Source organism: Lichenostomus cassidix, chromosome 1 (assembly GCF_008360975.1).
Source record: "Lichenostomus cassidix isolate B80296 chromosome 1, HeHo_3.0, whole genome shotgun sequence".
Classification (NCBI taxonomy): domain Eukaryota; kingdom Metazoa; phylum Chordata; class Aves; order Passeriformes; family Meliphagidae; genus Lichenostomus; species Lichenostomus cassidix.
In genome coordinates this window covers 28,854,771-28,869,140 of record NC_139479.1, presented here as the reverse complement: position 1 = coordinate 28,869,140, position 14,370 = coordinate 28,854,771, and the positions used below count along the sequence as shown (strand labels likewise).

General features: G+C 42.1%; 1 protein-coding gene across 2 annotated transcripts in view; it reads left to right on the top strand.

Annotated features, from left to right (window-relative positions):
- Positions 1 to 6,504: 6,504 nt before the first annotated feature.
- The window catches only part of SLC9A2 (solute carrier family 9 member A2), a 33,979-nt gene continuing 26,113 nt past the window's right edge, over positions 6,505 to 14,370 (top strand). Inside the window, exons 1-2 of one of the 2 annotated variants that reach the window (XM_085054286.1) lie at positions 6,505 to 6,891; positions 12,285 to 12,748. In XM_085054286.1, the coding sequence (XP_084910412.1) occupies positions 6,609 to 6,891; positions 12,285 to 12,748 (747 nt within the window). In that variant the 5' untranslated portion in view covers positions 6,505 to 6,608. Of the gene's footprint in view, positions 6,892 to 10,983; positions 11,054 to 12,284; positions 12,749 to 14,370 lie in introns of those variants that run through there. The other variant, XM_085054292.1, reaches the window with a different exon arrangement.

Below are 14,370 nucleotides of genomic sequence, written 5' to 3'. Positions count from 1 at the left end.
TTCTCTTTTTTGTTGATGGCATTGTAAGGCTAAAACTGGAGGCATTCCTTTAGTCATTAACTTTTTTTGCCCCCGAAGTTAAACATTTAAATTAGTATTTCTGTATTCATGGCAGTGACAGGTGCTAAGCTTGAGAACAGTGGCTACTTTTGACAGCCAGCATGGGGACACAGACCCAGAAATCATTCGATGACTAAGCGTCCTGGTGCACAGTGAGCTAAAGAGGGGATTTACTGTTTAAACATTAAACATGTTGCTTAGCTATTAAACAATTAGATTGTTCTAAGCCTTAAGAGAAGGAGATCTGTTTGTCATCTAGAATTCTAGATTTCCAGCAAATGTGTCCACCAATGTAATTTGTCAGTGATACCCAGATGACCTCAAACTCAAGTAATAAGAGGAAAAACCGCACAACCCCTCTCTAGGAAGCTCCTCTTGATTTTGCCTGTCTTATGAACAGAGGGGCTCTTTACTTTGATGTAATAGCAGAAATTAACTTCATGGGTTATTAGTCTTCCTGGGTTATATATGCCCCTCTGGAGCTGATGATGGAAACATCACTTAGCCCTCCTGCACCAGTTTATGGCAGCTCCCTTTTTCATCCTTTGGGATTATATTTGATTCTGATGCCCTGCAGTGCCGCTATAACCTCTGTGTTATTTGGTATGAGGCACAAAAGGCTCTCCCAGAGCTTCTTGGCTGAATCTGCTAGAGATGCTTACTCATGGTGAGCAGAGTGCTGTGTACACACCTGCTGGCTGGGGAAAGCCTTAGGAAAAGTCTTTAGGAGAGTGTTCACATGGGTGCAATTACTCTGATACCCAGATTAGCCCTGGCTTTGGGGAGGTGGTTGCCTGTAATCCACAGAAGCAGCCACACATTGCTCCCTCAGGGCTTCACACCAGAATAACTGTGACTGGTGCTGAGTGTGGCCTAAGGAGACCCCAGAAAAGCAGAGTTCACCACTGTGAATTCAGCACTTCATTCACTGTTTTTTTGAAGATTAAAAAAACAGTTATGCTCCTTCCCTTATGTTCTGCTCCTTCCCTTATGTTCTGCATCTATAGCCAGGCAATCTGCTTCTTCTACCACTCCTGGAGTCCTGGAGTTAACATAGTAAGGGCCTTAAAACATCTAACCAAAGTTCAGACCTGCACAGCTAAATTGCTACCATTAAAGTGCCCATATGAGCAAGGTATAATGCCTCTGGTGGACCTGGTTTATGGTCCAGTTGCTAAGCCGTCCTGGAAAAGGTTGTGGAAAAACACATCCTCAATGGACTTTTGATTGCAGGTAATAAATCACTCGATAGATGACATATTCATTCACTAATTAATGGATTTAGAGACAGAGTTATTCAGCCAAGGCCCTGATGACACAACCCTTATAAAATGAGTCTAACCCCTAATGGAACAGATTTTGAGAAATGATTGTTAACATAATGCATGTAGGTGAATGACCAGCCCCCCTCTCAAAGAAAACATCTCTCAGTCAAGCATGTTTGTGTTTTATAATCCTTAAATCTTCAGTAAGGTTACTTGTAAATATGTTAAAAAAAAAAAATCTATGTCACCTCTTTGGTGTCTGTTTTCACTTAACTCTTGGAACATCATGGTTGCATGTACTACAGACAGAGGTTTTCCTTGTGTTGTTGTGATTCCCATACAGCTGCAGATGTCAAGATGAACCATCTCTTTGTCTGATATAGTCCAGAAACTTCTTCCTTTTTCTAATGGAAATACTAGGTGTTTTAACAAATTCAGTTTACTAACACACCAATGTATTTCAGCAAGGTGGTCTGTGTTTAAGTCTCCTGTGCTTTAGGGGAAAATACTTTTGGAGAAAACTGGAAAAAGTCTTTGGCTGATTTGGAGAAGTTACTAGGAAGAAAGGTGAAATTTACACTTTCCTTCTGAACCAGGGACACAGATGACACAATACTATTATATGGACTGTGTCAGGGAAAATATAAGAAGTATGCAAGAGTAAGCTTCTCTGCACAGGGCTAATTTCCATCAAAATAAAGCATCAGCAACAGAATATAACTTTTTTTTTACCTACTGAAAATGTATGTCAAACTAGAACAGCAATGAAAATTAAGGGCAAATATTTATTAATATATTTATGATTTTCCCCCCAATTATTTTGACTTTTTGATCATATTTACTACAGAAGTCCTATAATGTTTCTTGTAGGAGATCCAGTTACTGAAATAGTCACAGTAACAGTTTCTAAAAATGCTTGCTTGATGACAAAGACAGGTCAGAAAATCAAGTATAAAAATACAACTTCATTATTTTTAGGGAATCCTTAAAATATGGCGCTAAATTTATGATACAGAGAAAATTCTATTTTCAGATTGCCTTTTCTTTTCATTGTGAAAGTGAAGTTTTTATAACAGCAATAGATTGATCTTTCCTACTATAAAGATAAAGCTGGATTACTAATCAAAGACAATGTGCAAGCCCGTAACTCAAAGCCATGCCTACAATTAGAAAGTCCTAGCGCTTACTCCAACAAAAGTAAAACTAAACTGTCCTAATATCTGTATGAACCACTCAAGCTACTGTGAATTTGCATGGTGTGACTACCAATGCCTCTCTTCCCCAAAGCACTCTGTGGGTACCCTGGGCAGTCCCTTGCTCTGGCAGCAATTTCCAGTAGTAATCAATAAATGGATTAAAAGGTAAACAAACCGACTCACGTGAATTAGCATCTTGATGTATGAAATAACATGCACTCTGTCACGTGAAATGCTGTTAGCACTGTGTCTGGTAGAACAGACAATGCCTGCGAGCAGAATTAGGGAGATGAAAGTGCACCGGGCGCAGATGGCACAGCACAGCACGGGCAGGGAGGCATCGGTGGGGGCACTGCGGGAAGGTCCTCCACGGATCGGCTGGAATCAGGGAAGTGCGGCGTACGTGCTTTCTGTTTGTGCTGTCATTGAAATGGTGCGGAGCGACCCGACAGAAAATTGTTCTGAAGTGGAAGCAGATGCATTGAGCTGTCAGGTGCAAGGCCATGACGAGACACCACGGCGCCAGCAACACACCTTCACGTCTCCTCTATAGCTCTCCCTGACCCCTCTCCCTTCCTTTCTTGGGCAGTATTGAGGCTCAGAGATGTTTTTCTCCATATAGTGAGGTCCCCAGTCATGGCTTCAGGAGAAGCTGCTTCTTGCACAGATATCTGCAGGGCTGCACACAGTGCGAGCGGCAATGGAGGGGAGTGAAGCTGCTGCTGCTGTCTCATACAGCCTGCCTGGCTGAAGAAGAGATAATAGGAATATCATGTCCTATTCCACTGTCCCAGGCAAAGCTGTGCCTGGATTCAAAATCCTTCTACCCATGGTGAAATCCTCAGCATCTGTGGAACCATTGTGGGTGGCAGTGAAAACAGCATGTGTCAAAACATTGACAGAATCTTCACAAGCACTTCAGTACCTTATACCATGCTGAGCTTCACTGCATCTATTTCAGCTAGGTCCAAAGTCAAATAGGGTCCACTCCCCTGCTGCAGCATTCTATGCAGCAAAAGCAATTCCTGTTCAAATGGTGGATATTCTGATCTATACAATTCATCCATAAAATATGTTCTTTTGGTGTAATAATAGAATATCAACTCCAGTAATCAATCTCAATTCCCATTTCTTTATTCTCCCAGTGTTTTGGGGTCTGTGTCAATGTGTTATTTCCCTTTTTATTACTGGCATGTAAGTCTCCAGCCTCAAGATTGACGACATCTTTCCCTCATTGTTTTTATTTCCATTTACCAACTTCTCATTTTCTTAATAAAAAAAGTTAGCCTATTACCCAGACCCAAGCAGTGTCAGAACCAGAAGGATTTCTGTTGCTTGTGCCCTTTTATTTTTGGAGTGGAGGAGAGTAAGAGGACAATAATGGCAAATATCTGGATGGTGCCCAAGGAAGGGTCCTTTTTCCCAAGTCCAGGAGAAACTTTTTGACTAAAACCTCATGATCTGGGTGCTGAAGCATCTCTCTGTCTCTGCCAGCATGCAGCAGCTGTGTTGTCGTCCCTTAGTGCCTGTAATGAAAAGGGCAGCAATGATGAACATTTTCCATGAGAAGCGACCTTCATCCACTTTTGTGACTCAGCCTTTCCCCACTCAAAGTCTTCCTTCCCCTCTTACAACAAAGTGCAGTTCCTCAGTGTGTTGTTCATAAATTTTCAAACGCTGGTCTGGTGGCTGGTGCACCAGCAGGGCTGTTGCACAATGGTTCAGTTCCCTGCACTACAGTGTATTTCGGCTGTGACTGCTGAATGGGGGTATGAATTCCAGCATAGATCAGGATTCTGAGATGATATTAGAGAAAAAGTTGATGGGACAGCTTGCTCTTGCCAATGCTTTTCATTGACACTGCTGGAGATAATTCTCAGTCCAGTGCAGTATCCTGCAGGTAGATAACTAGAAGGGTTCCTAGGAGAGCAGGTGTTGATGCTTTCATAACTGTATTTCTCAGAAAGGTTTTCTTTATCTGCAGAAAAGGTCATAAAATGAGACATGCTAGTACCATTAATCATAAAATCTTAAGATTTTAAAATTTTAGACTGAATTAAATTTATTATTTATAATAAATAATGCTATGTCCTTCACCTGAGGGTTAGACTTCTCTTCTTATGAATGGTCTGACTGGGACAAGGAGATTCAAAAATGAAAGACCATTTTCTTTTTGTATTCCATTTCCATATAAAGGAAATGTCCTCAGAATTGGCAATATTTATGTGTTTCTCTTATTTCAGACAATCTAATTATGCAAATAAAGAAGATACGAAGATATTGCATTGAGCTAGAGAGTTGGATGGTGTATATACTGGTTTGATATTAAAACATGTTTTCCTGACTGAATTGTAGGTAAAGAACAATTTTTATTAATATCATGTAATAAAATTTGTCATTAAATCCACAGGCTTAGTGCCCTTTTTTCAGGTTCTGAAGGTTAATGACAACTACAGATATTCAGCTAATTGATTCTGAACTTTAACACCCTACAGAAACAGTAGCTACTGATAAATCTGTGGAAAAAATAACTCTTACTTCCTGCTTTAGCTTTATTGGAAGTCAAGAAAGCCATGCTATAGAGGCATGCAGAATGGTGTGCCCTAAAGATTTTATGAGTTTGAGCTTTAGAATACTGCCTTACTCATAAGTGGTGAAGTCATGAGTAAATCACAGGTGAGATTCCATTCTTTCAGGAAATACAGAAACCTGGTGCTCAGCAGTATCTGATGAAATCGGATCCCAGTGCCTTCAGAAACAAGATTTTGCCAATCACATGTTCAATATTTGCAACACACACTCACACATAAATATGTCACCATCATATATTTTTACACACATATATGAGGATATGTGTATGAGAAATCATATATGCTTATACAGTGTGCACTTTTAACTGCCTGAATTATTAGAATGTATATCTCTTAATTTAAAGAAATGGGATTGTGCCATAAAATGCTATCACAAGCTTGAGAGGTGAAAACATATAGACAATACACTATATATTATTTTATATATTAAATACATTATATGCTATATAACTCTATATCATAGATATAACTATATATCATATAGAATATAAAATATTTATATTCTATAATATGGATATACATATATTTGAACATATATATATGTACAGTGTGGGGTCGCTAACTCTACAATTTAAGAGGGTTTTACTCTTAATAATATGAACAGAATGCTGCTTATCATACATGTGATAGAAGCACCTTTTCTTCATTTGGTGATGGTAAAATACATAGGTTCATACACACACATACATATGTAAAAATTACTTTACCAATATATATATAAAAACGTTCGTATGCACACACATATGTACGTACACATTTACACACGTGTATAGATGGATACATGTGTATATATGCATACATATAAAGTCCCAAAATTGCTTTTAGATACATGTATGTAGAGACTATATATGTATCTATAGGCATATCCATGTAGAGTGTGCTAACACTTTAAATTAGTTTATATAAATATGTATATACGTGTATTTACATGACTGCATACACATTTCTTTTAGAGTAATCTGCTGGGAAAGGAACACCCCCCGGCTCTGCCCACACCTGTGCAGCCCCGTTCATCCCTGCAGGTGCCGGGGGCAGGAGCTGTGCCGGGGTGCCTGAGCACCTGGCGGCACTGGGACCTGGGACCTGGGACACGGGACACGGGACACGGGACACGGGACACGGGACACGGGACACGGGACACGGGACCAGCTCCCTCCAGGGCGCTGCACGGCGGCTGCGGGCGGCCGGCCGGACCCGGGGGCGGCGGGGGCGGCGGCCGGGCGGCTGCGGTGGGGCCATCCCACGGCTTGGCCATCCCACGGCTTGGCCATCCCACGGCTTGGCCATCCCACGGCTTGGCCCCGCGGGGGCGGCCCCGGGGGCGGCCCGGCCAGGGGGAGCGGAGCGGCGCGGGCGGCCGGCGGCGCCGGGCCGGGACTCGCCCAGTCACCGGGGAGGAGGCGGGGCCGGCGGGCCGCGGCGGCGGCAGGTGCCCGCGGCGGCGGGGATGGTGGCGGCGGCCGGCGCGGGGCTGTAGGGAGCGGAGCGGGGACGCCATGGGCAGCCGCGGCCGTGCCCCGCGCCCCGCCGCGCCTCGGCTGCCGGTGCCGCTGCTGCTGCCGCTGCTGGCGGCGCTGGCGGCCGGCGCGGCGGAGGCGCGGGCCACCTCGGAAGGGCAGCTGCCCGGCGCCGCGGCGATGGGCACCGGCACCCCTCCGAGCCCCAGCGGCACTGCTTTCGAGGAGACGCGGCTCCACGTCTTCACCCTGGACTACCCCCACGTGCAGATCCCCTTCGAGATCACCCTCTGGATCCTGCTGGCCTCCCTCGCCAAGATCGGTGAGCGGGGCGGTGGGGAGACCCTCCCTCCCCGGCCGTACCTGGCCGCCGCTCGCAGCCGGGCTGGCCGGTCCGTGCGGGGGGCGCGGGGCGAACGGAGGGAGGCGATGCTCCTCGCGGAGCGAGGTGCACGGGCGGGATTTGGCTGGCAGAAGTCGGGGTTCTCTCAGTTAGGAAAGGTGCGGAGGAGGAGAGAGGCGAGCGAACGAACCCCGGGCTACGAGGACCGTAAAGCACGGAGTTCACCCGCTGCGTGACTTTTTCTTGATCGCCCTGCTGTCATTTGAGCACGGTCCTCTTCTTAAAATAACGCCGGGTATAATGACAGTATCAGAACAGAACAACGGATCGATGGGAAGCAAATATTTATGAGGGTAGCGTATGCCTCCTCCTCACTCTGCTTTTCCACCATTCACTTATGTCCCGAGAAAGATATAAGAGACGGCACTGTAAGAGTAATGAAGGGCACCTCTTCCCTCATGTGGAAAACGTTTGCATTGCATAGTTTCACTGCGTTTTGTGCAGCTTATATGTAATTTTTTTAGTTTGCTTCTATGTCCCAAACTGAGAAAGGAGTACAGCATAATAATCTAAAGAATGTCAGGCAATGGTGTGCTAGACAGCTATTTAAAGTCCAGTAGATATCTGTGAATTATGAACTTTGTATCTTCTTACCCAGAAGAAAATGTAAGGAATAAAGCTCTGGGAACAAAATAAATTAGTTTACCTACACTACAGTTGTTTCATTCAGAACTCTCACTTTGCAGCTCAGATTTCCATTAAAAATATCATCGTGCTCATTCTGATATAGCATTTTTATCAAAGTTAAAACTTTTAACCTCTGCTTGTGACATTTAACTAGACTGTCACACTTTGGTTAGTGATCAGGTAATTAGGATTCTGAAAAAACAAAAATTTGTAATCACCTCCTGCCATGGCTAACACTGTAGTAAGGGGCCTGATCATTGACCCAAGTAACTTGGTCTGCCATCATTGCTTCCAGCAGAAATGCTGTGTGCTGTAGCCATAAGCAGGCATATATCCTGATGCATGTATCTTAATGCATTAAAGGCACATGCTTAGTCTTGAGTATGCATTTAGGTGTTTGCAGAATCAGGACAGAGTTAAAATATGATACACTCAAGTATATAATGAACTGTAATAACCAGAAAATAGGGAGTTTGGTAGAGAATTTAGCCCTCTGAGTACTGAAAATTCCTCAGACATCTGAATACAGCAAAATCTGAATACAGCAAAAACTCTTGAGTAAGATAAAACTACTGAAAAAAATGTCTGTTTTATTAAAAGTTACAGGAAAGCTATTTGAGACATTAAATACACATACAGACACAATAATATATAATTTCTGTAAGAATATACATTCTGACTATCATGATACTTTGCTAGTGCATAGGCATCTAAAAAGTTAAAAAAAAAAGAATTGCCTGACTAATTTTCCAGTCTGACTCCAGTAAGTAAGCAAGCAAACAGCATAGGTGAAGAAAGGTGCATATAACTTTTAAATCCTTTCAGTTACACGAAATGAAAGCAAGTGTGGCTAATCTAGGGCATGCTGTTGTCAGTGTGTGTGCGCAGAGCAATGAGGGCCAGATCCAGGAGTGGCCCTAGGTGTGGCAGTGCTCAGCTTCACCACACCTATCTGCAGGCGCCCTGACTCTGGGACTGGAATTAGGAACATCCAGTTCTTGCTCCTGGAGCTCTGTCTGTGCTTCTTTATCCAGTGAGTGCATCAGGTAAACCTTCCCAGGTCAGGCTCCCATCGCTCCTAAGTCACATTCCACATCAAATTTTCACTCATTTGTGCCTTCTTCTCTACTGAAGGTAGCCCAGATAGGCAATTTTGAACCACCAGGATGCTCTGCCATGTCCTACTGGTTACTAGGAGTGAGCCATGTGTCTTGATTCAAAAGGATGGAGATGGATTTCCCAGCCCATCTCACTGCCTGTAGTCCCAAGAGCAGCCCTGTGAGAGAGGAGGCTCTCTGATGCATTCCTCTCCTCATAATTTCCTTCTGGGCAGCACAGGCATCTTGCCCCTGACCTGCCAGGCAGCGTGAAATCCACCTCGAGACTCCCGCACTGCCCAGGAAACTTGGTGCTTAATCTGGCATCACAAATTCCTTTCTGGGGCTAGGCACTGAATGCTTACATTTGGCACTGCCAAGTCTCCAACCTTTATGAACAGAGCCCTAAGGTCTTTTCAGCTGTGAGGAGCTCAGAAGATAGGGTCTTGTGTTATAACAGCTGTCTCCATGCATGAAAGATTCCACAAAAATGCAACTGCAGCATCCAGTTATGAATCTTTTAGCAAATATATTTTCACAGATGTGCAGTCTCACCAGAGCTGAAACATTCCAGCATTTGGTAATTTTTACAGGGATTTACCTGAAAGGTTTGTCTGATCCTGCCTGTGACTATGTCAGTGTAGGTTTGGTTTAGAGGGGGCAAGAAAGACAGCTTGAGAAAGGAAAACTTGAAGTTGTCAAACAGCACTTGAACATTTTGACAAGGGACATTTTGACAAAGACGTTAGGAATATTGTGCTTTTTATTCCAGTATAGGACATGAGCACCATTTGAAATCTAATAAATTGCTTTGAATAGAGTTATGACTACTTATTTCTCACTTTGTGTGTTGATACCATAGAGGTATGTTACTCACATGCTTATGGACTCCATGAGTATATTAGATGGGACCCATTGCACCTGAATATGCTGGAGTCTCTAAGCAGTGAGACTAGTCTACTTAACCCTCATTTTTGCTTAATTTTTATGCTACTAAGCCCACAAAATGTTGAGTAACTGATCCAAGTTTCCATTACTTCTATGTTTAATCTCAAATGCACAATGAGAAGTGTTTCTTCTGGCAGTTAAGCTGATATCCTTCCAACTCTGCTCTCCTAAAAGAAGTACTCATCTCAGTGGCATTTCTAGTATCAGAAAGCACTGTAATTGACACAGAAAAAAAAAGGAAACATCCTGAACTTGCACTTTAAGCAAGCGTCCTACTGCTGTTTTTGCCATGATTTGTGAAGGGTGTTTACTCAATAAACACCTTCCATGCTGTTGAAGCTGAGTCACTGCATGGTCTGGAGCCCAAGAGCAGACTCAGAGGAGAAGAAAGTAGCTGTAGTCCTGCATTCAATGTGAAAGTCTGAGTATTCCTGTATTGCAGGGGATCTGCTTCTGTGGCTGTGAATCCATCGGAGCAGGCAAGATGTCCCTCATCCGGCAGGGCACCTGCAATGACTTGACCTGCAGTGGATTCTAAATCCTAGCTCTGCCTTCAAATCAGGAACTGTCCCTGGTAACCCTTGAATGCTTTTTGTTTAGGCATGATGTCTTCTAGGAATTTTGATGCTCTTCACATGAATAAAAAGCATATTTAACTTAGTGGGAGCCTTTCCATTACCTTTAAGAATGGAGTCCCAAATCTCTGAGAGGATATGAACTTTCCAGAGTGAATGGAAAAGAAGAAAATATTTTATTATTTGTATTTACAGAAGGCATTTCATTACCATTGCATTAAAACTGGTTGAGATTTTTTTTGTTTTCATCAAAAGCTGTAATTACAAAATTCCCCTCCTCTTGATTTTTTATTGAGGAAATTATTTAAAATTTACTTTTGAAGGGTTTAAAAAAACTTTTGGCAAAAGCTATTTACTTTGGGGAAACTTCCTGACCTTTTATTGGAATTGTATTTCTGCCACTGCAGAAATTAAGATAAATCATAAAATGTTTATATGGAAGCAGCTGAAAAGTGAAGAGTCAAGTCTCCAACTGCAAATTCTTGGTTTTTCCAGGATCATTACTTCTACCAGTGTAGAACATTGGTGATTCTGGTTTCGAAGAATGGCAGTGAATTTGGCAGTCCTTCCAATGAGTCACATAGGCTGTGTTTCTAATTATTTAAAGCAGTCTGTGTTCATTCAAAAAGGAAAAAAAAATGCAGCTTGAGCTGCTTGCTTTTAAAAATAGCTTTAATAGTTACAGAATATAGAAGTAAAAAGTCAGTAGATTAAAACAGCTTTCCTCTTGCTCCTTCTTAACCATTTGTTTTCCCTAACTATAGGATCAGACTTTCTTTTATCTGGAAAAAAAATCCATGGTGAAAGGAGCATTAACAAAATAGTTGTTACAAGGTACATAACCCTGAAATTGGGACACTGGATGTAAACTTTACCAAGATTACAGTAGTTTAACTGTTTCGACTACAGGTGTGATTTTTACTGAAATAGTTTTACTGAAATAGACCCCCGTTATTACCACACCCAGTGTTTCTGTGCAGCTCTCATTTAAAATAATTCAAATGCTTTTTAGTTAGGCAAGGATTGTGGGATCTTGTGGGTGTGGATTGATTTCTATATAATTATGTGGGCCAAATATAGATAAGGAGGAGTCTGGAAAAGATTGGCATCGCTGGGACCTGGAATGTGACCTTGGTGCGTAAGGTTGATCATTCCATTAGATTGGCCGGAATAAGTTCCTTCAAAACTTTTCCTATTCATTATCAAAATTATCCCTGCAACAGCCAACTTCTATAAGTAATTGAAATATTCAAATCAAAGCTGCATGGCTTTGAGAGTTTTAGTAGGCTAAGGAACATTTAACCAGTAAGTCCACATTTTGAACCTTTTGTAACTCATTTCTTTAGTACATTGCACAGATTTTAATGAGAGAATCCTGACTCTACCACAATTCATATAATACAGAAGAATGAACAGAATAATACAGGCTACAACCTGCTGTCACTTTGTGGAAAACATGTTGATTCTTGTGAAATTAATTTGGAGGCTCCACTAAAATTAACAATTGTATCTATAAATGCTTCTTTATGGTGGTAGGGAAGTGATAATGGGTGACTGGGTGCAGGTCACATGTGCTAGTTCCCCTCACTAGCTTTGAGATTCTGAAAGTAAAAATGAAATTAACGTACTCTTTAAACTCCTTTGTGAAGCTGTCCAGAGAGGAAGCAGCGGTTAGTTAGTATGACGGTTTTTTCTCTATCTAGATGTAATTTTTGCCCTAGAAAATTGTTTGGATTGAGTTTCTGGAGGATTCCATGTTTTAGAAAAATCCCCACAGTTTCAAGAGAGAACTCTTGCACACAGTTAGTCCATCCAGCCTAGCTGTTAAGTGGAATGTGTAGCTATTAATTTGTCTCTCCACCAAATTAACTGAATTAATTATGCTAGCCAATATATTTGCCTTGATGTAGTATGGGTGTCCAGTTAAGTCTTTGCAATGAAAATGAATTTGCCCTGCAATTGCGGTTTGTTTAGTATAGAAATGAAGATAACAGAATCCAGAATAATCTTATGGATTCTATACAAGTAATCATTTCCCTTTCTTGTGTTTGAATTTCCTTTGAAGGCTTTCATCTCTATCACAAGTTGCCCTCAATAGTACCTGAAAGCTGCCTCCTTATTCTGGTTGGATTGCTTCTTGGTGGGATTATTTTTGGAGCAGAGGAGAAGTCCCCACCTGTAATGAACAGTGATGTGTTTTTCTTGTATCTTTTACCGCCCATTGTACTCGACGCTGGATATTTTATGCCAACTCGTCTGTTCTTTGAGAACTTTGGTACCATATTCTGGTATGCTGTGGTGGGCACACTCTGGAATGCCATCGGCATTGGAATTTCCCTTTATGGAATTTGCCAAATCAGTGCTTTTGGTTTGACTGATATCACTTTGCTGCAGAATTTGCTCTTTGGCAGCCTCATTTCAGCTGTGGATCCTGTGGCTGTTTTAGCTGTCTTTGAAAATATCCATGTCAATGAGCAGCTTTATATCCTGGTGTTTGGAGAGTCTTTGCTGAATGATGCTATAACTGTGGTAAGTTACTTGATAAATGACTAATTGATAAAAATGATGAATGATTGTTTACATGCCACTCCATTGTATCTCTTAGTATCTGGTTATTACAGTTTGCTAGTAGAAGTCAAGGAGTGCTAATTTGTTTATCTAATTCTTTAAACTTTAGATCTAGAAACCACAGTAGTCTCACTCTAGTTTCTGTATCTTTGTAAATCTGTTACTTCTGTAATCTGAAACTGTAGGTTTTCCTCACCTGCAGAAATGTTGTTAGACAGGAAGGGGAAAGGGACCAGTGTGGGGTGTCACAGTTTGTTAATGGGGAGGATGGCAAATCACAGAGATGGTGCAGGACCTGGCTGAGGTTAACTTTTTGCATATGCCCATCCAGATGGAACTGCCCTGAAACCACCAATATGTATCCCAGGCTACAGGTGAGATAAGACAGCCACCTGGAGGCAGTAATTTCTAATCATTAACTAGCTGAATTGGAGTTGTGGTGCTGACCTGAGGACAGCAATCTGCAAATTCCATTATCCCCCCCAATGTCCCTCATTTGTACCTGATGACACTATGTCTGGGACATTACTTCCATTTACTAATGCCTTTAAATCCTGCCCATGCCAACCATGTCCTAGCCTGCTTTTGGTTCTGTGAGACATAGAGGTCCAGTTTTTCATATGCTAGAACGATCAGAAAGATTCATGAATTGGGTCTGCACTTTCCTGTCTCTGTCCCTGGCTTCTTATTCCTGTCTCTTTCTATGCACAATTGTCCCTCTGTTTTCCCCTTGTCTTGGACTTGGCCTCACCTGTTTTCCACTTTTCTTGGACTTTGTTTCACCTGCTTGTGAAACAATAACCCATGTATATGTCATCATTTAATCTGAGCCTTGATATTGATAAATTCCTGTGTGTCTGTGGGAAGACGGTATTATTTTTTCACTTAGGCTGCATGCTTTACCTGAATCTGTTGCTATCCAGCCAGTGGAATCGCATCTCCTCTTATGGACTTGCCTTAAAGCCTAGCTTTTCTCCTTAGCTTACAGCTGGAACTGCCTGCCAAAGTGGTGCTTAAGCCAGTCCTGTAAATGAATAGGTGCACATACTGAGTTTCAAAGGGCTTAGCAGTTCAGCCATGGCTGGGTCTGTCTCTAGTCACTCTTAATGGCCACTTATGTGATTAATGTATCCTCATACAAGTTTGGTTTTTTTTTTTTTTTGGTGGGGCAAAAGGATCTGTTTGTTTAAAACTTATTGTTTCATGGATTTTTCCAACCAAAATCACTTTTTTCAATCACAAAGTCAGCCACTGGAGCAGCAGTTAATGCAGCGTGATTTGCAAGGAAAACTGGATCCTGATCACTGGCATATTCACATGGGCTATTTCCCAAAGGCAAATTGCTCTAAACCACCATTTTTGTAGGGGCTGGCATGGCAATTTAATCTGTTGTTTTCCTGTAGGCATCGTTATTGCTTTCTCTGGAGGTTTCCTTATGGCATGCCTGCCCAGATGCCCTAACAGAGGGATGATAATCTGAGGAGTCTGTAGGACCAGTTCAATAATGCACTGGCCTTACATATATTTATGAAGGAGTGAAAGGAATTTAAAGTACCTTTGGTCTTACTTCCTATAGCTTAAAG